At 39.2% G+C, this 26,783-nt stretch overlaps 1 protein-coding gene across 1 annotated transcript in view; it reads right to left on the bottom strand.

Annotated features, from left to right (window-relative positions):
* SND1 (staphylococcal nuclease and tudor domain containing 1) overlaps positions 1-26,783 on the bottom strand; it is a 385,665-nt gene that overhangs the window by 233,356 nt on the left and 125,526 nt on the right. Inside the window, exon 11 of the mRNA XM_080936109.1 lies at positions 15,237-15,326. Coding sequence (XP_080792235.1) covers positions 15,237-15,326 — 90 coding nt within the window. The remainder of the gene's footprint in view (positions 1-15,236; positions 15,327-26,783) is intronic.

The following is a 26,783-nucleotide window of genomic DNA, read 5'->3' as shown; positions in this document are numbered from 1 at the left end:
CTTGAAAGGACATGATAGTCTATTTTATTTACCATCTGTGTGAGGGGCAGGGGTAGGATAGGGTTAATCCCATCTCCATATTGGCCCTTTTGGCAGTAACACCAGGAAGTCTGTTACAAGTAAATAAACTAACAAAATTCACTGATTTGCTTGATTTGAGTTTGAATATCTTTAAAAACAAAAGGAAGCACTGCTTGGTCTATGATGTGCTTTCTACCCATCTATTTTTCTCCCCACCTTTGTCTATTTTTAAAATGTAAAAAGTTTAAGTTATGTTATATAAAACAACTTTTTTCTTTAAATCTTTCTGCCTGGTTAAAAATAAATTATAAAAAGTCCTATTAAAAAGTATGTTTGATTGGCTAACAAAAATTCTTATCAATGTAAAACAACAACAACAACAACAACAACAACAACAACAACAAAAATCTTTGCAACAGAAAGAAGTTAACAGGGAAGCAGTGAAAGGTGACCTGTTCTTTTAGCCAAGAACACCCCTGGCTCTGTGCAAGGACAATGAGACATAACCAAGAAATGGACCATCACAGTGAGGTGAAACCTGTAGCATTATGGGCCTCACAATAAAAACACACTTCACATAGAATCTAAAAGAGGGCATGGGTCACCTGAACAGTTATGAGCAAGCACCAGCCTGCTCTTTGTGCTTGGGGCAGTGACAAAGTGATACTTATTCAGAGTACATACAAGGTCATATGCACCATAGACCCTGGGGTAACCAGAGCCCTCAAGGATGGGAGGACTAACTGAGAGGATGGCTGATACACCCTCCCCCTATGCTCAAATGTCCTCTCTTCCATCAAAAGTAGTAAATGGCAGTTATAACAGAGGCTCAACGATACCACAATATTACCTATCTAGCCTAGAAAACTCTGTGATCATCCAAGAGACCTGAGCCTAAACAGAAATTAGAACTATTAAGCAAACTAGGTAGAACTTCAAAGAGAGACCACAGGTCTGTCAGCTTTGGTAGTAAAACAAGTTAAAGCTACTGGGAGGAAGAAGAGAAAGAAGGGGGGAAATGACATTTAACAAATCACTGTTTTCTTCTAGAGACCAGGAAGGTCCTAGGGATCCACTTCAGCAGCTAAGTCAGGCATCAAGGCAAATATCCATAGGAAATAAAAGCGCAGCTTATCTTCTGACATCAACAATCTAAGAATTGCTGAGAAAAAGGATGAAAAATTAAAACCAAAGGGCAAAGGAGAAAAAAAGAAAAGAGTAGAGGGAGAAAATAATGCCAAAAAGATAGAAAGAAAGGAAGGGGGGCTTATGTTTATGAAGTAGGGGATAATTGCTGCTATCAATATCTCTTTCAGTCTCTAAATGATGAGAGACATTATAAATCCATCTAGACTCAGCGATTTTGCTGCCATTTTCTCCTTGGAAATCTATGGCTAACTACCACAAAATCAGAAAAACTGAAAAGCAGCAACATGACTCATCCTGTCTTTCATCTTCAAAAATCCTTGCATGCTGTGGAGTTCACACTGCGTGCTGCTCTTCTTCATATTCCTGCCGGCAAGCAAACTCCACCACTGAAGAAACTAGAGAAAAATGTGAAAAAGCACCTGGCCAAAGTTACAGAGTAAATCATCTGGATGGACTATGATTCCTAGAGCTACATTTCAAAATTTAGTGAGCAGAAAAATGAAGGGAAACAAGCAACAGACCTCAAATATGAAAAAAGGATTTGGACACACAGATCTAGAGAGAAAGAAAACGGGCTAAGTTTCTAATTATAACCATCTAAAAACTTCAGATATGGTCTTTGATCATAAATCAGGACCATGTGCAGAGGTGGGAAAGATGGAGATCACTGTCCACTTTCAGGAGTGGAGGGTTAGGAAATTACAGAGAGTTACTACTGGACTGGGGCTGTGGAGCTCAATGAGGCAACTCTTGCCTAGCATGAGGAAGCCAGGTTTACTACTCAGGTTGTGGTGGAGATAGACAAAATCATCTCACAGAAGTCAAGTTTAAAAGTTAGCATCATTAATAAACGAGATCTGTAACAATCAGGGTTCCTGCTCAGCCCAAGGACTCACTGTAGTTCACAAAGCTCAGAAGTAAGGCATGACCTCTAATGTTAGGTACTTATATTCACTGATCTTCTAAGTAAAACAGATCTTTGATGTCAGAAAGATTAAATAATCAGAACTGCAAATTAAACAAGAATATCAATCAACATAAAACAGGGCAACAAATCATAATGACAAAGTTTATGAATAGCTCCTTGGTGCAAGCTAATCCCTCAAGATGAAAGAGGTAGGGGTGTGTGTGTGTGTGTGTGTGTGTGTGTGTGTGTGTGTGTGTGTGTGTGGGTGTGTGTGTGTGTGAACTCTGGTCCAGGGCTGCAGTGATATGGAGGAGGACCAGTGTCCAGCAACAGAAATCTGATTCCTCTGATCTCTCATGATGGCTCTCTCCAGAGACACTCTAGAAAAACTATACATTTGTAAGCCATTGCTTTTAAACTCTGATTAGAAATTTCTGGACAATTGACTGAATCTTGGATTCTTTAGTAAGATCATATTTTTAGAGGACAAAAGTAAGATTCCTTTGAGTTTTAGAAATCAAAAATACTACACTCATATACATAGCAAAACCAAGGGCAAGCAAACTCAAAAAATAAGAAAAAAAAGTGAAGAGATTAATTATTCCCAAGTACAAAATTACTAATTTTCTTGTCCCCAAGGTCATAGACATGCCCCTTATGTTGATTTTAATGTAGCTGAGAATAGCATAGAGAACAAAGCAGGTCTGTCTGCATTAAACATTAGGCACTAGTTTGTGTCTCCCTCCTAAGCTGCTGTCAGCACTACTCCATCAGAGCCATCGCAACACAAATGAAGAAAGGGGCACTATGAATACACAACTAGACACACAAAATATATCAGGCAAAGATTATTCCAGCTCAAGGAACTATCACACCCAAATATGCTCACTTCCATTCTGATCAAAGCAGAGGTCACTTTCAGTTTCTCAATGAAAGCGGCTATATGATGGCCTCCCATTTCCCTTGTTCCTCCTCCCTCTCCATTTCTGTTGTGTTCTTATTAAAGATATGTCAGAGATTTAGAGGGCCGGGAATCTGGCCTGGAAGGTAAAATAGGTTTCTAATTAGACACTCCCTCTCAGAACTCCAGTGAACATCAGACAAGCTAGGCCAGGCTCTGCTCAAAAACAAGCAACTAGATAAAAAGGCCCATGATACATACAGGCCAAGTGGAGCAAATCACTAATTTGTTTATTTCCAATTTGTGTGGAGTGTGATGAGAGGATTAAACATTATAAACCCCAGCATGGGCCAGCAAGGCATCTTCAGGGGCTATTGAACTTCTGTCACTTAGAGCCATAAAATAATGAGGAATTTAAGCCAAAAAATTAACTTATTGTGTACTACTTGAGCAAAACCTTCTGCTATTTTTAGGGAGAACACATAAAAAGTACTTCACACACTCAATTTTAAAGAAAAGAGAAGAATAACCCAAATCACCACTAACTGCTGCATGTCAGGTGGACAGGGTACTGACTACATTAGGCCTCAGGCATCCTGCAGCCAATCAGATGGAGGGCTAAGTTAATGAACTTAATGCATAAATAAAAAACAAAAGAAGACATTTACTCTACCTGTCTCAGCCCTTGACTTGCAGTGCTGTCAATCATCACAACATCCATGGTATCCAGGAAGAAGAGCACAAGGATCATAAACACCAGGAAAGGAAGCACAGCTGGCAAAAAAAAGCCACTGCCCAACTTAAACTGCATGTTCTCTATACACCCTCTTTGTAGAGATGTCTTCCTTCACAGGCTAGGAGCTATCTTCTCCCTCAAGACTCAGGAGAACCCAAACCTGACTCTTGGCATTGGACAGATGCTTGTCCAGTGTTGTTTGTCTACGTCAGATCTGGACACTACAACTGCAACCAGATGAACATGGACTACCAAGAGGATAAGGGAAGGCAGCACCAAAATGGGAAGAGGTTCTTAAAAGAAAGTCAAATGTAGAGGCAAGAAACTGTGAAAGGTCAAACTTTTGAGAGATGTTACACAGAACAGAGAAGGGAAACTAGAAATGGAAACAGGCTCATTTAAAATTATGGTAATTTATATATACAGTTCCTTTTTGGGCTTTTATGTTCACTTAAGAGAGTTAGATTCTATTCGGCAGGCAATCAGGTAACAGCAGAGTGGGTGGCACATCAGGATTGTGCACTGAGAAAGCAGCTGTGACAGAAGGGTGAACGATGGCACATTAAGAGCTGTTGCAGGAAAATGAATTAAGGCAGAGCTGCAATAATTAAAGAGAGGTATTGGAATCACACAGGCTAAGAGCTGCTCACTGGGAAACCCAGGGGAAGGAGGCTACAGGAAGCAGAGTCAGATAAAACCCGTAACTGAGAGGCTGGCGTAAAGGCCAGGAAACTACAGATTTTGGGGGACACTGGATAGTAGACCAATAACCAAGCCTGGGCCACTTACAGTAGTAAAAAACCTCATATGGAAGCCAGAGCTGCATTTTGAACATAATAGGGTAAAGAGGCTTCAGGCAGACCAAAAAAGAGAGAATAAAAACAGTCTTAAGTCAGTCAGCAGCACGTGTGGCCACTCAGGGCTCAAGTGCATAAGGTCACTCAGCAGGTATGACCTCTCCGATCTGTAGCAGATAACTGTGATCTGCACAATTCACATGAATAATATTTATCAAATACTGTCAAGACCCACTTTTCTGTTATCTTACCAGTTATTCAAATTGGTCCTCATTCAATTTGCACATGTTGAGGTCATCTTATCCCAGTTAGATCATAGAAAAGTTTTAATAGATGCCGTATTTATTTTTATTTCACCTCCAAGAAGGAAGGCAGAAACTGTGCTGTCCTGTTTTAAAATATTACCTCATGAGGAGGTGCATATGAGGCTCTGTTTCCAATGGCTGAAACAGCTTTGGACTGAAAGGTATCAGCTGTAAAGGAACAATAAATTGATTCACTATGCTGCTTTTTAACTGGTTAACTGAATATCCATGACCAAAGGTGTCAAGGCCTACAAACTAAATGAGAATGACTACAGCAGCTATTATTTTCAGAACATTATATGATCATCAGCTCAGCCTGATTCAACCCAGCCCATCTATTAAAGCCAGAAGAAGTGAGAAAGTAAAATGACAGACAGACCGACAGTCACATACATTGACAAAGAGGCAATCAAAGACAAAACTCTAAAATCCAATGGGCACAAAAGGAAAAGCTAGAGTCCATATAAGGCTCACAATAAGTATACAAAGTACTAATAAAGTTCTAACCAATGATTGTTCCCAGGATATTGTATTTCAAAATGCTGCTAATGATGAAGGAGGAAGGTCTTGTGACTAAGATGGCCACAGACAATGTAGCCTTCTGTAGTGAACACCAGCATTCAACCTATAAGTGAGATAGCCATGGGCTAAGGTAGAGCCTACTGACAAATGTGGGGACACCTATCAATTGTTCTCCAACTGTGCCATGACTTGGAGGAAGGCTAGTCTTACTATATCTATAAGGAATGACAAAGCACAAACACAAATAGGAGAATAAACCACACTAGCAGAGGACCAGACTCTACTCCATGAGTTATGGTGAGAAACAATCTCATTATCAAAGTAAAAATGAAGAAACCAGACATCAGTCAACAGGGAGATGACCAGACACAAGAAACAAACATACTTCCCTCTTAGTTCCCAGAGCTGCTATAACAGAACACCATGAACAGCCAGGCTGAGAACTACAGAAACTCAGTATTCTAGAGGTTTCAGGCTGGTGTCAAGACATAACCAGTCATTATCCCTACTGAAAGTCCCACAGGAGTATCCTTCCTTGGGTTCTCAAGCTTCTAGAGGCTCTAAGCAACCACTGCCCTCCTGGGGTCTAATACCAACTCACTTTGCTCTCTACCTCCACTTTCATACAGCCACCTCCTTCCTATAATGAAACCCATTTACCACAGTATGATTTCATTTAAATTTACTAAGCTATTTCTGCAAAAGATACTACTTGTTATCAGATCACATTCTAAGAAAGCAGATATATGGGGTTACTCATCAATTCCACTATGCATATATTATTAAATATCACAGAGTAGGCTCAGTAGTGTGCAGCTGTAAATCTCAGTGCTAGACAAGTAGAGACAAAGATCTCTGGAATTTGTGAGCTAGTCAATTTATCCCAATGGGTAAGGTCTAGATTCAGGAAGAGTATATATTACTAAAATAATTAAGAATCAACTGAGTAACAATATTTGACCTCTAACCTCCCGGTACACTGACACAGACACACAGTAGAAAAAAGAAGAGAGGGGAGGGGAGGACACCAACTCATCAGAAAGACTTGTCCAAGCTGGCCATCTATCTGCCTAGGATGTAATGTGTTTTAGGCACACCTGAGTATGTGCCAGGGAAAATATACCACAAGAGTAAAAGTAAAGGAGGATATCCTAGCTACTAATGAAAGAATTTGTTACAGTAAAAAGCAAAAACCACTATTCAAATTTTCAGATGTACAAATGTATAATTGTTTTTATATAGGCATACAACTAAAGTATCATTTCTATGACACAGCTAAGAAATCAACAGAATTTCATCCTCAAAACTAACACACTTTAACATTCTATCCTCTGCTATATGTATAGATTATTTAATACTGTAGAGCCACAGCAGTAATGAGCATAAACAAAAGAGGCTTTAGAAAATCGGTGTTCTAAAATGAGACTCACTATCTCTGAATTCGTTCTTTTAACAATATGAACTTCTTTTAAAAAAGAAAATAGTAAACACATCGATATCCCTGCAGAGTCAGTTACAGGCAAATGAAAATGTGGGGAGAAAACCACAGAGAAAAGAGAAATCAGGTTTCTTCCCCTAAATGCACATCTGGCCCGAGTCCTGTCTTACACGCTTTAATAGCACAAGATGTTCTGCACACTATCAATGAACTTGAGAACCAAAGGATCTATTCTCTGTAAACCCAGAGGTATAGGAAGTCAGAAGAACTGCAACCCAGCACATTTTATACATTTTGGGGCACATAACAGTTATTTTTATCATGGGGGAGGGGTCTATGCTCTCCCTACCCCCAAGCACAGCTGAGCTGATTCAGCACAAATCTCCCCCAAAATAAAATCTCAGTTTGCAGAAAATAAGTACGGAAAGTTTCAGCTCCAAGGACGATATTCCAGAAACCTAACATTAAAGACTAGAAGAGGACAGCTTGACAAAAGACCACTGCAAACCATGATACAAAGGTAAAAACTTTCACCAGGAAACTGTGGGCAACTGGGGAATCCATGGAAGAAAGTCTTTAATAATAACCAGAGTAATAAAAAGTACCAGTGAGAAATGGAAGCATCTTGAGGATTCTCATAGATAATAAATCATTTCCCACAGGTGAGCACACAGAAATTTCCAGGAACGTAGTTAAAAATTCTAGTTCTTAATTTGACATAAGATGCTTTCGAAGAGGATATTACAATATAAATCACACAAATAACAGAGTATACCAAAGAGCTGTGTACTCAGCTCAACACACTCATGATCCCCACAAAATACCACAGGGGTACTTTGCGCAATCTGCAGTCCAAAGAAAACAAGAGCTCTTTACTGTAAAAAGCATTTAGATAGTAATGGGAAGAAAGCTACCTTGCCGAGCTTCCAGAAACAGGCAACTCCATGGCCATTTTTTATTAACCATCTGTCACCAAACAAGGGAGTTAATGGCTTCAGGGACAAACAGGATCACTGCTGAAAACTAGAGAGTAAAGCACATCCACAATAAACTTTGGTGTCCAATGCATACTGGCCAAATCCCATCACGCCCAACAGGAAGTCTCCTGCTAGGAAAAGACACATCTATAGGTATGTCATTCAAAGCCCCTCTTCGTCTGGAGAGAATATCTCCAGTCAGTTCAAATGTTTACAGCCACGCTGATGGTAACAGCTGGTACTGGAAGGCAAGGACAGCCACATCATATAAACCTGTCAATTTAAATTACAATGAATTCTCAACCTTAGAGCCTGTGCTGATCATTAATATAAAGGACTTTTCCATAGTGTGAATGAATCAGAGTAACATGAAGTGGAAATGTGGAGATGACAAAAGAAATGTTTTTAAAAACTCAAACTAAAACACATCAGGGGCATGAACAAGAATTCCCACCCTGCTGGCTGTGCCTGCTTCATACTAGGCACAGCTGACTGAATAACTCAACAACCAGCCAGTCTTAAATGAGTGGCCAAAAAAAGGATCATTCTGGTGGCCAGCCAGAGGCTGAGGCCTTTCCTCAGGAAGACTATCTGCCCTTGAGGAATTCACCTCTCCTAAGAATATGACTTCTGGTACCTTTCAGAGATCTGTTCCTGTTTAGGGAATAAGCATCTACAGCCCCTCACTTCTCTGAGTCAAAGTGGGGTTTGGTTGGGGGCTGGGGGATATCTGTCCTACCTCACTCTGCTGAAGCTGTGCCAAAGGAGTAGTGAAGTACAAAGCTTTACTACCATCTCAACCATGTTGCTTGAGACCCTTGCCTGTGTAATGGTGAAGAAGAGTATGTAATGTGACTGTGTTCTATGAACAGACTGATGATGTCTGGAGGGCTGCAAGCACTCAGAAGGCAGATATATGGTGCTGTCACTACTTCTTCAAAGCTATAGACTAGAATGAGGCAGATGAACAATCAATTTCTTAGAGCATGTAAAAGGCATGTTATACATAGAAGTTGACACTGTCCCAAAAGTACAATGACTTTTTGATGCTGGGTATCAGATTCTTCTAGATGGGTCTTTACTTTAACATAACAAAGTAAAAACTGAACAGGTAAAGTAATTTTTATGATTTTCAGGGATTTTGCTTGTAAAAATGGGACCATTATATATATTTTTCAGGATGTAAGTAAAAATAAAACATGAAAAGTAAATCTTAAGAATTTAATGCCTATTATGAAAAGAAAGTTCAATTAAGAGTGGCTATAACCAGAAAAATAAACATGAACAAAAAGGGTTGTATATGACTTTAAGTCTAGCACTTTGGAGCCTAATGAAGGTGGATCTCTGTGAGCTCAAAAACAGCCTATCTATATACCTAGTTCCAATCCAGTCAGGGCAGCATAAGGAAACTTTGTCTCAAAACAAACAACAACAAAAATACCATAACAATAGACAAACAAGGAAAAAACCTAGGCCATATATGAAATGCTTTTAAAAGGCAGAATGAAGGCAGGAGAGATGGCTCAGCAGTTAAGAGCACTGATTGTACTATGAGAGGTCCTGAGTTCAATTCCCAGCATCCATGGTGGCTCACAACCATCTGTAATGAGATCTGGTACCCTCTTCTGGCATCTGAAGACAGTTATACTCACATAAAATAAATAAATAAATAAATCTTTAAAAAAAGAAAAAAGCAAAGTGAAGTAAAAGCCATACAAAAGTAGTCATCAAATAATAAAGTTAAAGCAGTTCATAAAACTTGCTTAGATACTGTAAATATTTATACAATAGTAGGAAGAAGACTAAGAACAATCAGGTGGTCAGCCTCACTTACAGACAAGCACCAGCTATATCACTGCAAATTGCATTAGCTATTTCTAGATGTCTCTGGGCTTACTGAAAGGGGTATGCCATCTTGCCAAGTACATTTGACTGACTTAAGTTTAGTGAGTCTGACTTCAACCTCTCCTCTTATATGTTATTTTCTTATTTTGGGTACACACTTATCTCTACAAATAGAACTTAGCGCCTTTGAAGTTAACTGTCTTAATAAAAACTGACTGATCACCTATGGTATACTCAAACTATCATACACAAAGATGGTATGCTTTAATGAAAATAATAAAACAAATCTTATAAGAGAGATAGCTATTTACATGTGGTTTTCCAGTTATATTATTGTAAACGACTATTGTAAATGATGAGACGTGTGGTAAATTACAGGAAATGAGGAAAAGCCAAAAAAAAAAAAAAATTTCTCAAAGTGAAATTTAACCTGTATTCTAAAAAGAACAAACAGCAAGTAAACAGAAAGAGGAAAATATGAAGAAAATAAGAAGACCATGCAAAATGAAAGAAAATCCTGAAGTAGGAGGGAACAGGATGCATTTCAGAATAGAGAGCTGCCAGGAGCCAGGAAGGGATTGGCTGTAAGGTAACTCTCTGAGGAAGCTGTTCACTACCACATTGGCTGGCACAATGGAAACAGAGCAACAGGAACAATGGAAGCCAATATTATTAGGCAAAAGCAGAGCACAGTGGGGAGGGCTCGGTTCATGAGTTTTACATGGAAAGAGAGAGGAAATGGGAACAAGGATACCGCAGGAGGGGCTGGAGAGAGAGAAAAAGAAAGAGAGGGATGGAGGAAAGAAGGGAGGAGGGGAGGGACAGAGAGACAGAAGGAGAGGGAGGGAGGGGAAGGAGGAAGGGAGAGAGAGGTGGGGAGAGAGAGGGATTAGGGAAGGGGGAAGATATGCTCTGGGGAAGGACTCAGGCTCTGGTCCCAGCAATATGGAAGCTCCCAAAGGGCTGTAACTCTGGTATCAGGTTATGAATCTGATATGTACCAAAATGAATTCTGGATGTACCAAAATTCCAAATGGTTCAGCAAACACAAATGACATTTTTAAAAAATTAAATAATTAAGAAAAAAAGTCCACAGGAATCCAAGCCCCAAGTGCAATGTTCACTGCACAAGATCATGTAAGTGCAATGAAAACAATCAATCAGGTTACAAATACATTAAAAAAAAAAAAAAAGAAGTGAGTCTAAGTTAAATGTGTGCAGTGTTGTCTCCTTGCCAATACTTCCTCAGGAATATTATAACTTGGCATAGTATTTGCATTTAACCTGGGCATATCCTTGCAAAATAGTTTGGATCATCTCCAAAAGTGATCATGGATGGAACCCCTGAAGTAATGAGTCAAAATATACTGCTCTTTAAGTTACATATATTAGAAATTCTACCTCACTGACAAAGGACTGACAAAAAAAAGATAATTCCCAGATAACTAGGAAAGACCCGCTGATATGTCTGATACAAGGCAATAGATTAGTTCTGGGTATGCTTGAGTGGGCATAAAAAGAGACTTTGCCAGCTTTGCACCCCAAAGTAAAAGCTTTGAAAGAAATGGAATCTTTTTAAACTATTTTATTTTTTTATTTATTTCATGTATAAATACATTGTCTTCAGACATACCAAAAGAAAGCATCTGTTCCCATTACAGATGGATGTGAACCACCATGTGGTTGCTGGAATTGAATTCAGGACCTTCTTGAAAATAAGTCAGTGATCTTAACCACTGAGCCATCTCTCCAACCCTGGAAAAGTGGATTCTTAAAAGAATGCAACAACTTAAAACAATCTGGAAATGAAATAATCCTCAATGAAGGATTTGTAATCCCATAATTCTAAAATTTAATTTGAAGAAGCTTAATTTGAAGAGCTAAATTAATTCACAGAACAAATTTCAATGGCATAAAAAAGAAACAAAGTCACCAGTTAGTTTACAAATGAATCCCTTCCATAGATTTACTTTTAAAATGAGGTCTCTGGTGCTTGAAAGCCTCCAGTGAGCATCTACTGCCAGCCAATGTGCATCCGTGAACTCAGGTTTCTTGCAGTCCTAGCTCCTCCATTTTGACCCTCAATTATTTAAACAAGTTCCAACTTTGAACACAAAGGTTCCCATGGTGATAGAAATTCTGCAATTAAGGGACAAGAGTTGTAGAAATGATTCATATGTCACTTGTAAATGCTGTGTGACAAGAGAGCAAAAAGTACTGGAACTCAGCATTATATACTCTTAAGAGAAAGCTGAAGGAAATTCCCAATGAGGACCAGTTATTTTACCTGACAAAAACAAATGATTGAGATGTGCATTCCATTTTATATAAGTTGTTCTTCAAGAATAAAGGTGGAAGGGAACTACACAGGCAGGCAGGCAGGCAGGCAGGTGAGGAGGAAGGAAGAAGAAAGGAGGGAGAGGAGTTTCTGCTACTAGCAGTAGGCAGTTATAATGACTCCTTTAAGAAGTCACCATCTTAGACATGGAGGATATCATCCTGGTAAGCTTTAAACAAACAAATTAACAGCTAAATTTATCACAGTTTCTATTTCATGATAAGGCTTTGAAGAAATCAACAAGAAAGCCATTTATTATGAATATTCGTTATTATGATTATAGTGGAAGGATGGCAAGTGATAAACTGGGCAAGAGGAGGTAGCTGTGATACACACATTGTCGAAGCTAACATTCTGATTCAACAGCTCACCAATCACATTAACCAGTCAACAGAAACAACAAAACACACAGGAAAAATAATGTAGTCATGATATCAGTTGTATAGCAATTCATTTCTCTTGACATGAAAGCCAGAAATCAATCTAAAAGGGCAGGACTACAGATTCTGAACAAAAATAAATCTTATTAAGCAAAACCAAACCTTGCACCTTCCTGACATCTGGACCAACATGAAAAACTTTATCACCTTATTTTGTAGCACAGCTCTAGGAAAGGAGAGGCAAATACTACCCCAGTGTACAAATGATGAAAGTAGGACCCAGGAGCAACATCTATAACTGCAGCTGCATGGCCCACATCCAGAGGTTTATGTGAACGGATAAATCAATGTAGATGTCTGATTCACAATGGAAGAGGAAGCATCAGAAGTAATAAAACACTTCAGCATTTTACCTTCCATCTTAATTCTCCACATTCTAGACATCACTTAAAGATGCCATTAGTGGTGATTCTCTGGGAAGGAGACAGGGAAGAGGATTTTTACCGCCATATCTTCCTTAACCTGTGACAGACTGCCCTAATCAGCTTTCATGCACATAGCCACACATGCTCCTCACAGTATCTCCTAATCACCATGTACCATGCTGAACAGCTGCAGAGGTCTGAAGGGAATTGGCATAAATGTAAAATGATGTGCTAGTACCACCACCCACCCACCCACCCCCTGCAACTACTGCCCTGACTTCTCCCAGACACAGAGCTCATGGGTGTTGACTGCTGTAACTGACAGGCCTAGAAGACAGGCAAGTGGTTTCAGGTGGTGAGTTAGGAAAAGTGGTTTGCATCAGGAATGCTCCAGCCCAGCAGAGCTGAGATGCATCCAGCTCTCTATGAGAGGATAAAGTATTCATCATTTATACAATGTCACTGTGGGGGACAAAGCTTGGTCTTAGCACAAACAGAATCTAATCAACTCTGTTGCACAAGAACCAGTAAATGAGGCTTTTCTCAACTAAGAAGGCACATAATTGCTAAAGAATTGACATCAGATATGACACTTGAGATTAGTCCTTTTGTCCTATGGACTTTACAGTGACCTGACCTACAGTCCTTGAGAATATAGCCCTGGCTAGCCCTCCAAGACTAATCAGCAGCTGCTGCTGCAGTAAGCTATGATCTATGTGCCTAGGGATGAAACAGAATAACAAGCAAGACAATACTTAGGAGACTAGTGAGTGCTGTAACATATTCACAGATGCTACCACAAAAATCAAACATGTGCTGTTATTTTGCTGGGTTACTGTGTGGGTTTCCTTCAAAATCCACGCATGCAACTGTTTATGAGTCAGTGAATGAGTGATAAGATATCAAGTGGGTAAGATAGAGATGTTAGACATTACATCAGATAACAGGGGATCAGGAAATTGAAAGACTTAAAGCCATCACTGGCATGATATTTCATGAATGAATATAGCGCTCTGTCAAGTTTTATACAGTGACAAATGAGCCTATTCTCTGAAGGAACCTGAGTAGATTTAATAATCATTTTAGAGAATTCAGATTGGCTTCCCTTAAAAAAAATTAGCGATTTCAACCTACATCTATCTTCAAAGTACCTCGCTATTATGATATATAATAAACCTACTTACATAGTTTGTTTATTTAAGATGGTATCCTATGTAGATTAGGCAGACCTTGACCTTGCGATGTAGCTGAGGTTAGCCTTGAATTCTTGATTTCCCTGCCTCATCCCAAATGCTAAAACGACAGGCTTAAGTCACCATGCCTATATTTACAACTTACTATTTTGACATTAATTCAAAACTTACTGGTTCTTTGGTATAGGAGCACGTGTTTATAATGCCAAACCTGGGAGGTGGAGATAAAAGCTCACTTTTGATATACTGCTTGTTTAAGGCTGTCTTGAAACACACTTCAACTTGATCATGGGTAGAAATGGGTGCACTGTACACCAATCGAGAGAGTAAACCTATCAAAACATTGTCAGTGTTGGGGAGGAGTAAATAACATGGGTTGAATGTTTAAGACCACACCAAAAAAGACTGTGGTGTTCTGAAGTACTAGAGGATTTGTAAGATACTATCAATTAAAAAAAACAAAAACAAAAACACAAAAAACTTATAACATGAAATTTCTCCGAAAATCTTAAACTAAAGCATGATTCAGTTCCTTCCTAAGCAGGCTTCCTTTGGTGCCATTAAAGGAACCACCTCATTTATGTTCTTTGAACATCCACCTATATCACAAATAGTACTTGACTTTGGAATAAGATGCCAGAAAAAATAAAGGCACATTTACTAGCTCACCATCCAAACCACTTGTAGAATATTGCCACAAATAATAATATCAAGACACATTCTCTAGGTCTCTGAGCCATAGACTGCAAAGTCAACATACCAAGCAGCAAGCAGTCTTCACACAAGATCCTAAGAAGGTAACACAACAATTTCCAGTTAGAGTCCCTATTGCCCCAGTAGCTGGAGCCAAGGCTACTGAAAATCTAAAAATGATAGGAAATATCCAGATACAATGCATTTCCCTAACAGAGGCAAATCCAACTTCCCTCTCCTGTGGTCATCAACTTTCAGTCAGTACTATCTCTCACGGCCCTGGACTTAAAATGGAGGTGGCTGGAGAGAACAGGAGAACCAACTAAATACAGCATGGGGAGATATGCAGTTATTGAAACTGGAACTGAACCTGGAACTTGCTGTGAAAACACAATCAAACTGTGGTCAGGGCCTCAATTTTAAACCTCTCCCAAGGAGTACCACTTGCTGACACATATACTTGCCTCTCTTCACATCAAAGTAATTCCACTTTCTTGGTTAGGAGTATCATCTACTGCTAAAGAGTCTAGAAAAGACCCAGTTAAAAATCAGCAGTCCTAAAGCATGAGCCTAAGTCCAAACATGTGCTAATGTATGCTCATTATTTACCTTCTTCCCAATAAGCTTTTTTCGAAGAAATTCCCGGGCCTCAAACATGTAGGGGATATCATACAGGGGCCGGAGCTTCTTGTTCTTATCCTGCAAGCAAAATAGAATATGCTATTAGGAATGAAAAAAATTAACATAGGCAAGACTATAACACACAGGAATATTTGCAAAACTGGCAGTCTCTTAGGATCACAAATGTTAATGAAGTACTAGATGCCTTAAAACAGGTTACTAAATAGTTGGTTGAAATGCTATATTAGGAAAAGATTTTTTACAAGTGGCAGGCTCAAAAGGAGTGACCAAAGTTGGAAACCTGCAATATGGAAAAAATTCAATGTTCACTGGAACCCACTGGACAAATGCACTCATGTGGGAGGACACACACACACAATAAATTTAATATCAAAACCTCAATTAAGCACCTACCAACTATTAACTATATATACACATGTTACCTAATATGCACATATCCTGGATTCAAGACAAGACCTAACATAGTAACACAGAAGATCCTAGATACAAAGCAATACAAAGCAATTTTGAATAAATGCAAAATAATATACTAAGAATTCAGAGAAATGGAAAGAAAGAAGTGATGGAGAAAAGTTTCACTGCCATATAGCATTCAGTGTATTTGCAGGAAAGGGAAAATAACTAGCGTGAAAACTAGAATTAGAAAAAAACAGAACAAGAGACAGGAAGGAATATATTTCAATATCTACAATATTATCACCATATATGCTCTAGATTCCTCCTCCTAAACAACCTTCCTCTGCAGATAATAAGAAAGTTGTGAGGAAGGAGACAAGAGTAGGGAAGGATAAAACTTAAGAGCTATGAGAACATTTTGAAAAAAGGTATTAACAGAATTTGCCAACACAGTGAACAGAGAGTCTAATATGATGACTTTAGTCTTTCACTTGGTGCTTACATTCCAAACCAACAAAGACTTTACACATTTCTTTTTTCCTCTAATTCTATAGTACCTCCTTATTAGCATAGACCCTTATTAACTATGCTAGAAGAACACGAATGTGTGTACAGAGTTAAGGGTCTCCAAGACCCACATAGTATGGGGGGGGAGTATATAGAGGGGAAAAGCAGAAACGTGATTTCCATCTTCCAAGGCTAGCTTAGTCCTGACTTTACCATATATTTTGTATCTGACAAAGTGAGATGATTCTGTCTATTTGTGTAATACTTAAGGAAGGTATTTGCAACTTACTTTTTCTCTTAAGCAGCTTTAAAGTAAGGAATCTTCATCATCATAATGCTACAATCAAAACTCATCCTAAAGTCAATATTTAGGAAAAGGGAAATGAAGTAGGTGTTTCCTCTCAGATGCTGACTGAGCTTTGATATATTGAACACATAATAAGGCATTTCAATTCAGTACTATGACCAAGAAGCTCTCTTATGAGAAAGTACATAACTCTGAGTACCAAGGAATTCTGAGCTTCACATTCATCATCTCAGTCATTTACTTCCTCTGTGAAAATTTAAAAATATGAAAACAAAGGGAGATGGGGGAAGTACTGTTCTAGTACTCTCCCAGAAGAGAAGGCACATCTTTTCACACAGCACATGTAGGAATCTACTACATGAAGCAGAAAAAGCATGGGCATCCAAACTCAGAACAAGGTCCTGTTTATCAGGACCACTTGTGTATGTTTAGATATGACCCTAAACTTGAGACTACTACAGGAACAAGAGAAGACAAACTGGGGGTGTATAGTGGGAGTGACCCAGTCAACAAAAATGCTGAGTATTACAAAAAGATGTATTGTAGATATTTTATAAATGTCCTGGAAGCTAAGTGCAATCAAGGGACTACAAATTAAGATGATGTTATGTAGAAGGAAGTAAACCACCCTCATAAGTTATAGAAGCTGAATCTAACAAAGCTCCAACTCCTCCCCGAAGTTAAAGAGACCATAAACAATTGCTGGATGGGAGATCCCCTATCCCCACACCTATCAGCAACCTGCATTCATGCAGAGGTGCAGGACCCAGCTTCCACAATAATCGCTCATGCTAGGCTGGGGCTTCTCCATGGTGTGGTGAACACTGAGTAAGCATTACTCTTGAAACTGCAGTAAACTTACTGGTTTGCCAAGATGATCTATGGTGAATCGATGTTTGCCGCCAAATGTAAGGGTTACCAGAAACATCCTACTAAGAGTACCTGATGGCACTATGGCACAATAAACTTTCTACAGATTTTAGTTGCCAGTAACAGCAGGATTCTTCTTTGTTTCTCAGTAAGGAGACTCAAAACCAAAGCCTGACACATGCCAGGAAAGCCCTCTACTATTGAACTACATCCTAGTTCCAACATGATTTTTAATAAAGTCAAAAATCAATGGTTATCAGAATCAGCCCTCAGGAATAAAAAGAACCAATAGATTCACACTCACCAAGCAAGAGGAAAATCTATTTACAAAGAGTAGCAGTGTGATTACAGAAGCCTTAGTGAACAAAAAGAAAAAAAAATGTTTAAATTAATTGAACAAAACAACGATCTTACCATGTACAGCTGTATGCCATATCACACACAGCACCTGAATTTCCCAGCCTTCTCTACATACCCAAAAACTACACACGGGAACTAGAAAAGCCAGTAGATTGAAACCTAAAACTGAAAATGGTTGGCAAGGAGGACATTTCCAGAATTATCCCAAGGAAGGCCACAGGATGATACATACATATGTGTGGCAAATGGTTATGTAAACAAAAATACTATTTGAAGTTACTCTTTACAAGATGGACTGATACAAAATCTTCTCAAAAGAGGGAAAGTGAGAAAAGTGTATCAGCAAGCACCCTAATAACAACAGGGCAAATTCAGTCTGATTATATGCCTCTCAGGAAACTAGGAGAACACAAAGCACAAGGGAAAACAGAGTGATCTTGTTACTCTAACCCTTCAGAGCTAAAAGCTATTGACATCTACAAACATCTTACAAGAGAGATATTAGAAGTCCCAAAGAAGCCACAAAATAAAAGCAATTCTTCCAAATTACCAGGTACATAAAAGCCTTTGAAATCTCGAAGAGGCAATTGAGGTATGGAATGTATTCTGGGGAAACAGGACTGCAGCTGAATCTTCCTGCTAAAGGGGACTGTCTAGTTTAGATTCTAATTTACATGGAAATATTTTGTTTTCAAAATAAAAATAAAAGAAAATGCTTGCTTTATCTGGTGATCAGGTAACACACAAACCAATATGGGCTGTAATCACCATTCCTTCTGAGAACTGACACTGTGTGCACTCCCTGCAATGACTCACATTACAAACAGAAGAGACAACTATAGTCATCTGTCCCTCTCCTTAAGCAAGAGGCCCAACACCCACAACTCAGCATATGAAGATAAATTTGGCCTTTTGACAGGAGGCACTTTAGTCTAGTAGACAAAACTGGGAAGTGTAGACAAAAGATCTTCAAAGATCTTTTGAAGAGCAAAATGAGACCTCCTGTCAAATCCTTGCTGTCAGGCTTTTCCTAGCCTGTCCCTAAAAGCTAGGAGCCATAAAATATAATGACCCTGAAACTGTACAAGTACTTCTTGAGGTTCAACAAACACATATTATGGGCCTGGGAATAAGGAAAAGGTGGCTAAGTATGTTCTAGTAAGACGTCTATCAAAAAGACAGCAAAAAGGGGTGGGGGGAGAACCCAAGAATTACTGGGCAACAAAAAAATGAGGGTGGAGAGATATTAAGAGGAAGTTTAAGTAGGGTGCAGACATAATGGGCTTGTGGCAGGCTTTACTTAAATTACGTCTTCTCAGAGATTTAAGACCTAGTCATCTGAAGACAGCTAAGGAGATCTAAGTGTGAACCAGGAATGTGCCTGATGGTTTCAAGAAAAGAACAAGACACTAAGCCCTGGAACAGAAGGCAACTCGATTTCCCAACTAGTTCATCATACAATACTTCTTAAAGGGATGCGATTAACACTGCCCTGGTCTTTAGGTTGAGGACTTCCAGTGTAATAAGGGAAACAAGATAAATTAGAAAATTAACACTGCAATCTAGGTAGAGCATGATGCTAGATCACAAAGGGGGAGTATTAAAGGCAGATACCAAATAGAATGTGAAATGTCAAAAAAAAGAAAGAATCAAGGATGATGTATTTGAGCAAAAAATGAGTAGAGGTCATCAAAGAAAATGGGAAAGCATAATACTTTGGACTAGGGAAAGGAGGTACGAGCAGGAACTGAGCTTGTAAGCTTCAGCTGCTAATATCTACATAAAGCTGAAGGGGCAGCTGGATGCACAAATATGGACCTAGGGTGTGTATAAACTGGTTTAATAGTGTGAAAGCTATAGTGTGTAGTGTAAGGATCACAGTATCCATCTGTAATGACAGGCAATGAATATGGTGAGAAAAGAGAGAGAGAAGAGGAGCAGCCACTGAGTAGAGCACAAGGACACAGGAGTGACTGAGCAGAAAGAACGATCAACTGCATCAAACTGCAGAGTTAACCAAGCGAGACGGGGTGAAGGGTCAAATTCTCTATGCAGCTAAGAACGGTCTTGGTAGACTCATGAGGGCAGTTCTTGGAGACGGTAGAAGTAAAAGCCATGTCAGATCTAAGAATGAGCATACAAGACACTGGGAAGAAAGAAAAAAACATAAGAAAAAAAAAAAAGCCAAAATAGGCATATATGACTCCTTCGAAAGGTATGCTAAAAACCAGTCAAAAAGAAGGTTGTAGCTGCCAGAAAAATAGTGTTTCAGGAGTTCAGGTTTCAATTTCGAATGACAGATAATAGTCCAGCAGTGACCAGATGAGTAATATCAGAAGAGAGGCAGTAACTACCCTTATATACCTATAGGTCAATAGCTTTATACAGGGCACTCTACAATATCTGTGCACAAACAGGTTTTTGTCAGAAGAGACAAAAGATGAGTGGAACTATTCCATCACATCAATTCAACACATGGCAAGAAACTCTGACAAATTAAAAAACAAAACAAAAAACAAAACCAAAAACCTGATGAAAGAACAGGCAAAGACTATGTGTATATAGATACTTCACTAAGGACTCAGAATGGTAAGTTTATGAAGAAAGAATAATTTTACTAAAAATAAAAAAAAAAAAAACTACAACAACCACATTAACAAAAATACTTGTAATAAGAATGTGGAGAAATTGAAATGTTCTATACCTACTGATAGAAATATAAAATGTCACTTGCTGTGCACCAATATGTGGTTGGCACATTCCTCTAATTAAGGACTCTAGAACCTAGAAGATTCTTACATGCAGTAGACAAGTATTACTGTGTACAGTGTAGTTGTATAATGGATTACAGAACTTAACTTATTAACTTGAATTAAAACAACATAATCATGGAATCAATTTTACAATAATATTGAGCAGAAGAAAGTTCCAGAAAAACACAGTACAACTCTATATTACAGAATGACAGACAAGAGTATTATTTATTCATAGAGCTTGTCAACAGCAAAGCCAAAAAAGGAAAAGAAAAAAACAACAACAAACAAACCACCAATACACACACACTTCTGAAACATGGCTAATGGTTACTAATGCAGGATAGAGGAAAGTAAGGTTGGTGGACAAACAGGGTTAATGATGATGCTCAGGCCCAGGCACTTCCAAGCACAAATGTAGTATATGATATTAAATAGCAAATGTGGGATAATGTCAAGGCTGGAAACAGAAGGCAGGTGTTGATTACCACTAAACCTAGATGATCACCTTCAGCCATTCCTCACCACGTCTTGTACTTTTATTATTGTGTGCAGCACACTAACTGGCTGTTATTCCCCTCACAAAGCATACATTATATTCTTCTCCCCTATCACAACAAAGGGGAAAAGGACAGCCCAGCAAAGATGTGGCTTTCCATGATGCAGAGGGAATATTTAACTACAAAATGTGCTATGAAATAAACAGGGTCAATAAGAAGTTTGACTTTTGTCTTAAAAAAATAAAACAAACTATAATATATTAATTAATGTAGGCAAGCAGAATTATACTCCGTGGTGATCTTAAAACTGACTGCTGAATTAAAATAAGAGCAGACATGATCAGACTTAAATGCATAAAATTTCAAACAGTAAATAATGGACCAGTCCCAGTAGCTCTGCCTCGCATGGCATTTTAATAAACAAAGGCTGCAATTTCCATTTGAATTATAGACTTAAAATAGGAACAGTATCACATGCCCTCTGCATATTTACAATCAAGGACCTTTCAATTCCCTTGGCAGCCAGGAGACAGGATCCACAAGGATATCCACTAGTCTATAGTCCTGAACACACAGAGCAGCACATTTCTATTTATTTAAAAAAAAAAAAAAAAAAGTCTGCTGACCACAAAGCTACAAAGCAGCATAAGGAAAGCTTAAATTTTAGCCACCTTGGCCAAATGGACAATACCTAAGTATTTCTGTAGGAATATGTACAAGCTGTGCATTCTCAAACATCTACCTGGAGTGGTTGTTTTGGGGGTAGGGAGAGGTGTCAGTTTTATTTCTTAACTAGCTGTTATGTATATTTTCCACTCAAAACACATCTTAAGAATAATCAAGTCTACTACAAAGAAACAAAGATTTGGGTAAGTACTAAATTACAATCTAATACCATTCTTACATATCCCAGGGAGAAATGGAAAAAAGGTCTATAAGCCACAACTGAAAACGTTGGGGAGAAGAAAGAACACAGATGTGCTTAGTCTAGAAGTTCATGCCATAATAGACAAAAGAGAGTAGTGGTAAAGAGAGGCAAGAAAGCCAGTGAGGTGGTAAGATGGTTCTGTACAAATAACCAAGTAGGTTAATAACCGCTGGGAAGCTCAATCCCCCTTGACCTTTTATTCAGTGACAGCTGGTAACACGAGTGTTGGGGAAAAACACAATTCCCAAATATCCTGCAGTACCAACTAGTCTTAAGTTTGGGAGCGAAACCTGAGAACATGACAGAGCAAGCCAACTTGACCACACCAGAGCCGAGAGGAGCAGGCAGACCTCACTCTTTCCCTAGGGTCAGTCCTCCACTAAGCATTGTGACAGGAAAAAGGCAAGGGAAGTGGCAATTCTACAAATAGTCCCAGTTACAAATGTCTCCTGGCAAAGTGCCAGAAGAACAGTTTCACAGAACCAAGAGTGAGAGAAGTACAGTGAATGGAGGCAGCCTCATGTCCTTGAAGAGACTGACCCGTTATCTCTGGTGCACAGCATATGATTATAGTCCACAGAAACTGGCACATCCCAAAATTAAAGAACCATTTTCAAGACTATCGTGTAAAAAAAAAATCTCCCTCGAGACTGCTCTTCTACTCAATTACATAAGCCAACTAAGAACCTTTTCACAAGTGCCTGCTATTTATTGCTCAGATGCAGCAAGAAAGGGGAGGAAAGAACAGTGTAAAGTAGGGAGGAGAGGAAGTAACAGGAGCCAGATGACAAGTCCCTCCTAGATCCCTACAAGACTTTAAGAATAAATAGCTGGAGGCTCTAAGGGCCCTAACCACTATTCAAGTAGCAAACCATATGGGGTCCCCTCACCTTGCTGCAAAAGCTTCTGCAGAAAGGTGGAAGAGTAGAAGAAAAAAACAGCACTGCACCTCACAGACCTAAACGCCAAAGGAAGCCAGGAATTCCAAGTAAGAAACTGTGCAGCCCACAGAAAGGTGGATCCCAGATTCACTGAAGGAAACTTGAAAAGACAGCCCTGGGGTTTTGCCCCATCAGTCCTTCCTGCATAGGTGTGGCTTCCCACAGGAAACTGGGCAAAAACCCTTTTCCCACCCACAAATGTTCTCAAAAACAAAAAACAAAACAAACAAAAAAAACCCCAAACAACAACAACAACAAAACCCTGCTCTGATGAGATAACTAGACAGAAAGAGCACAGCATATTCAAAGAGAACAAGGTTCAAGGTCAGTAATCCAGAGGCCAAAGATGAAAAGAGGCACCTTAATCTGAAGGTTATATTCTTCAAACATCTGGCAGCAGATGATCAGGAGTAAGCAGAACACTTGCTGCCAATCAACTAATGGAAGTCTGGCTCCTGACACTGAGCATGGTAGGAGCTATGATGATTGGCTTCAGTTTTCTCCTGAGATTACAAAAATGAGTATCTAGTCCTTTAAATACTTTTACAGTGAAAACCAGGCAAAAACCACGTATAAGTTGAAATTAATCATTATCAGAGGCAGGCTGGAAAATATAAATTCCATTGGAAAACAAAATCTACTTAGCTGAGTTAAGTTTTATACCATCTAACATGGGTGTTAACAAGAGAGTTAATGTCAAGGGGCAGAAGAGATAAAGCAATGTTACAGCATTAATCACTTTCTATATTAGTGCTATAATTTAATTACTTCATATAGGGCTTATCTTACCAGCCACACCTCACGAGGGAAGATTAGTGTGAAGGCAGAGAAAACCCTTTTCTAAAGTGTCCAGCATGGGACTGTTAAAACACCAATGGTCAACAATGAGAAGAGAAAATACATATATCTCCATGTGGGACAAAGGAGAGAGCTCTCGCCACAGCCCTGTTACACAGTTAGCAAATACACTGAAGAAGAATCTCTCACATTCTATTAGCTGACTAAGAACTACTGGCAATTTAATGATCCTACCAGAGCACATAGGCTTGAAATACCACTGCACAATTGTGAGAAATAAAATCCTAACAATCAATATGTTCTTCTCTTATTTAGCCCTTTTTTCTCCTAAAGACAAAATGTTGCTATTATATCTACATTGACCCTGTGCTTGCCAACCTCCTGCCTCTGCCTCCTAAGATCTGGGAATAGAGATGGGCACGTCACCATGCCCTCTTGGCTAAATCTTTAAGGCAATCTTCTGTCTCTTTACAAGTTTAACACAATGAACTCTATTACTTACCATCTTGGGTGGGGCGTGGGGGTGTGGGAGGGTGCAGAGACAAACAAACCTGTTAACATCCAGGGCACCTATCCTGTACCAGCCAGCTCTCAGCCTGACCTCCACTGCACCACCACTAAACAGGAGTAAAGGGAAAGGCAGGGCCAGGTTGTGGAGCCTTCCTTTGTTCTAGAAGAGTCAAGAGCAGTGATACAGACGGGCATGGACATTTGCTAAATGAAATGAATTCACTGCTTTTCACATGAACAGATGGGACAGAGGAGAAATAAAAAATAATTAGCATCACTGAGAGACTCTTTTGCTACCTAGCTAGGAATTCTTTAGATGAACCAGAATCATGAGTCAGTGTTGAAAGGGGAAACTCCTTCACTGGCAAGGACAGTAAAAAACCCACAAACAACAAACCAGAGTTTAGAGACAGAAGGGTGGGGAGTAAGAGCCTGCAGAGACAAAAGCTTGGCTGTATGGATCTGAGTGGTAGAGTCCTTGCCCAGCAATGCACAGAGCCCTGAGTCCAATCCCCAGCACCAGAAAGAAGACAAAACAGTAACAGCAAGTAAACAAATAATAAAAATCAAAAAAGTAAAAGTGCAGACTAACCCAGAGGTCTTAGAGGTAGTGCATCATGAACTACACAGCAGCAGCAGGGACCAGCTATTTTACCATCAGCTCTGCCCAACTAGCCACACTTATCTTCATTGGAGGCTCATAATTAACCAGTTGGCCTCAAATCATGTTTTCTAGTAATGGAGAAGTCTTCTACTCCATTTTTTACCCTTCATACCCATGCTAAAAATGGAGAACCAATGCCCTCGGAAGAGACAACCCCGTTACTTAAGGCACAGGCTACACGCCAGATGAAATCCATCCAACACAGCGATGTGCCATAGGCCCTCCCACAGTTCTCAAAGAGAAAAAAGGAACTAGAGAGAAAAAATACATCTCTTACAATAGGAAACCGATTTTCTCTATAACCAACAGCAGGATGGGCTGGGCTTACTCAGAGGATTGTATCATTCTGTTAGAGAAATGCCTCTTTGTGAATATCTCCCTTTCTTCACCATATTAAAAAATAATAATTATTATTAAAGTTTCTTCCTGGAACAACACAGAAAGGAAAATGATGCTGGGTATGACACTATTATTTAGCTAGTGCCAGAAGAACCTTCAATTGAGCCAGAGTTCCAGTCAAATGTGTGCAATAAATTCTTGCGCATTTCAAAACAGGAGACTGAATTATGTAAGTACACGGCAGAAAGGGCTCACTTTAGACACTGACTTTCTGCTTGGCCAGTTGCATCCCTCCAAGGTCTAAATCAAGCTGCCTTGTCTAGTACCACATATTTTATCCACCAAGACAGCCTGCTCTCAGCCATTCTGCATCAGGAACCCATCTAATGTTACAAAATGAAGATCACTTTCCTTTACTATACCAGTGTACATGACAATTGGCTAAGCCCCTGTCATTTACTGCCCACTACTACAATGGAGGAAAACGGGCAAGCAAAGAGAAAAATCAGTCTCTCTCTCTCTCTCTCTCTCTCTCTCTCTCTCTCTCTCTCTCTCTCTCTCTCTCTCTCTCCTTCTATCTCCCCCACCCCCACTCACTCACACACGGGAGCGAGGGAGGGCACATTGCAAGGGAGGGCACATTGCTTGGCTGTCACAGCAGTTATGGACGACACAGTCTTGATATATTGCATGGAAGGACCTTAACAAGGAGGATGCTGTTGGAAGGAGCCTGTCCTTCACCACATCTAAAATTGACTACAGAGCACCTGTTCTGGATCCTCAGCCAAAAGTATTCTGTGTAGCTGGGCAAAGAGAAGTGGATACAGGTCAGTATTAATTCAAGTATCTTTTGAGCCTGGAACCTCACAGTTGCAAGGCAAGTGCTTTACCAGCCCCATTCTCCAGGTCTCTTGATAAACACATTCCTAAGAAAGTATACCCACGGTACATATGTGCACAAACATCCAACCAAAAGGACTACTTTGTAAAAAACTTCCAAAGGTAAAATATGTGATGGCAGAGAAGTTAATACTCAAAGATCTAACAACTGACAATGAGTAAAAAGGAAGACTTTCAAGTCAGAATGTGTCTAATCTGGAGTCTGCAAAATACAAAAATTATACAATAAGGGAACAATATAACTGGTAATTTTTCTCTTCCTGATATGTTGTTACTCTCATGGGTAGTGAATCATACTGTTGCTTTAAAGTCTAACCACAAAGAGGAAACATTCATAGTTTGCAAATCACAATCATGGTAAAGATGGAAAACTAAAGTTAGCTTAACCATGCCAATATGGTTACACCATATACCACTATACCACAGAGTGGGGTGTAAATAAAGGAAGGATTAGAGGAGACAGCAAAACTCACTGGAGACCTGATAACAACAACAAAATACCATTTTTCTACTATAGTGGCTTTGAAATTGAGTACTTTATCTTGCAGTGAACTCTACAAAAATTTCTTAAGGCAACTGAAAAGAAAGGAAGGGGATGAGGGGTAGGGTTCACTTATTCAGACTAATGGAAAAAAGAAATGGAAGTTACAATTTCACAGAGTTAGTTACAAGATGAAAAAGGTCAATGAGTATGTGTCACAAAATGTGTATATATAACACTTCTGAACTATACTTGACTTT

This window comes from Micromys minutus, assembly GCF_963924665.1.
Source record: "Micromys minutus genome assembly, chromosome: 23".
In the NCBI taxonomy this organism is placed as follows: Eukaryota; Metazoa; Chordata; class Mammalia; order Rodentia; family Muridae; genus Micromys; species Micromys minutus.
Note: the sequence above shows the minus strand (reverse complement) of the source record. Positions and strands in the feature narration are given on the sequence as shown.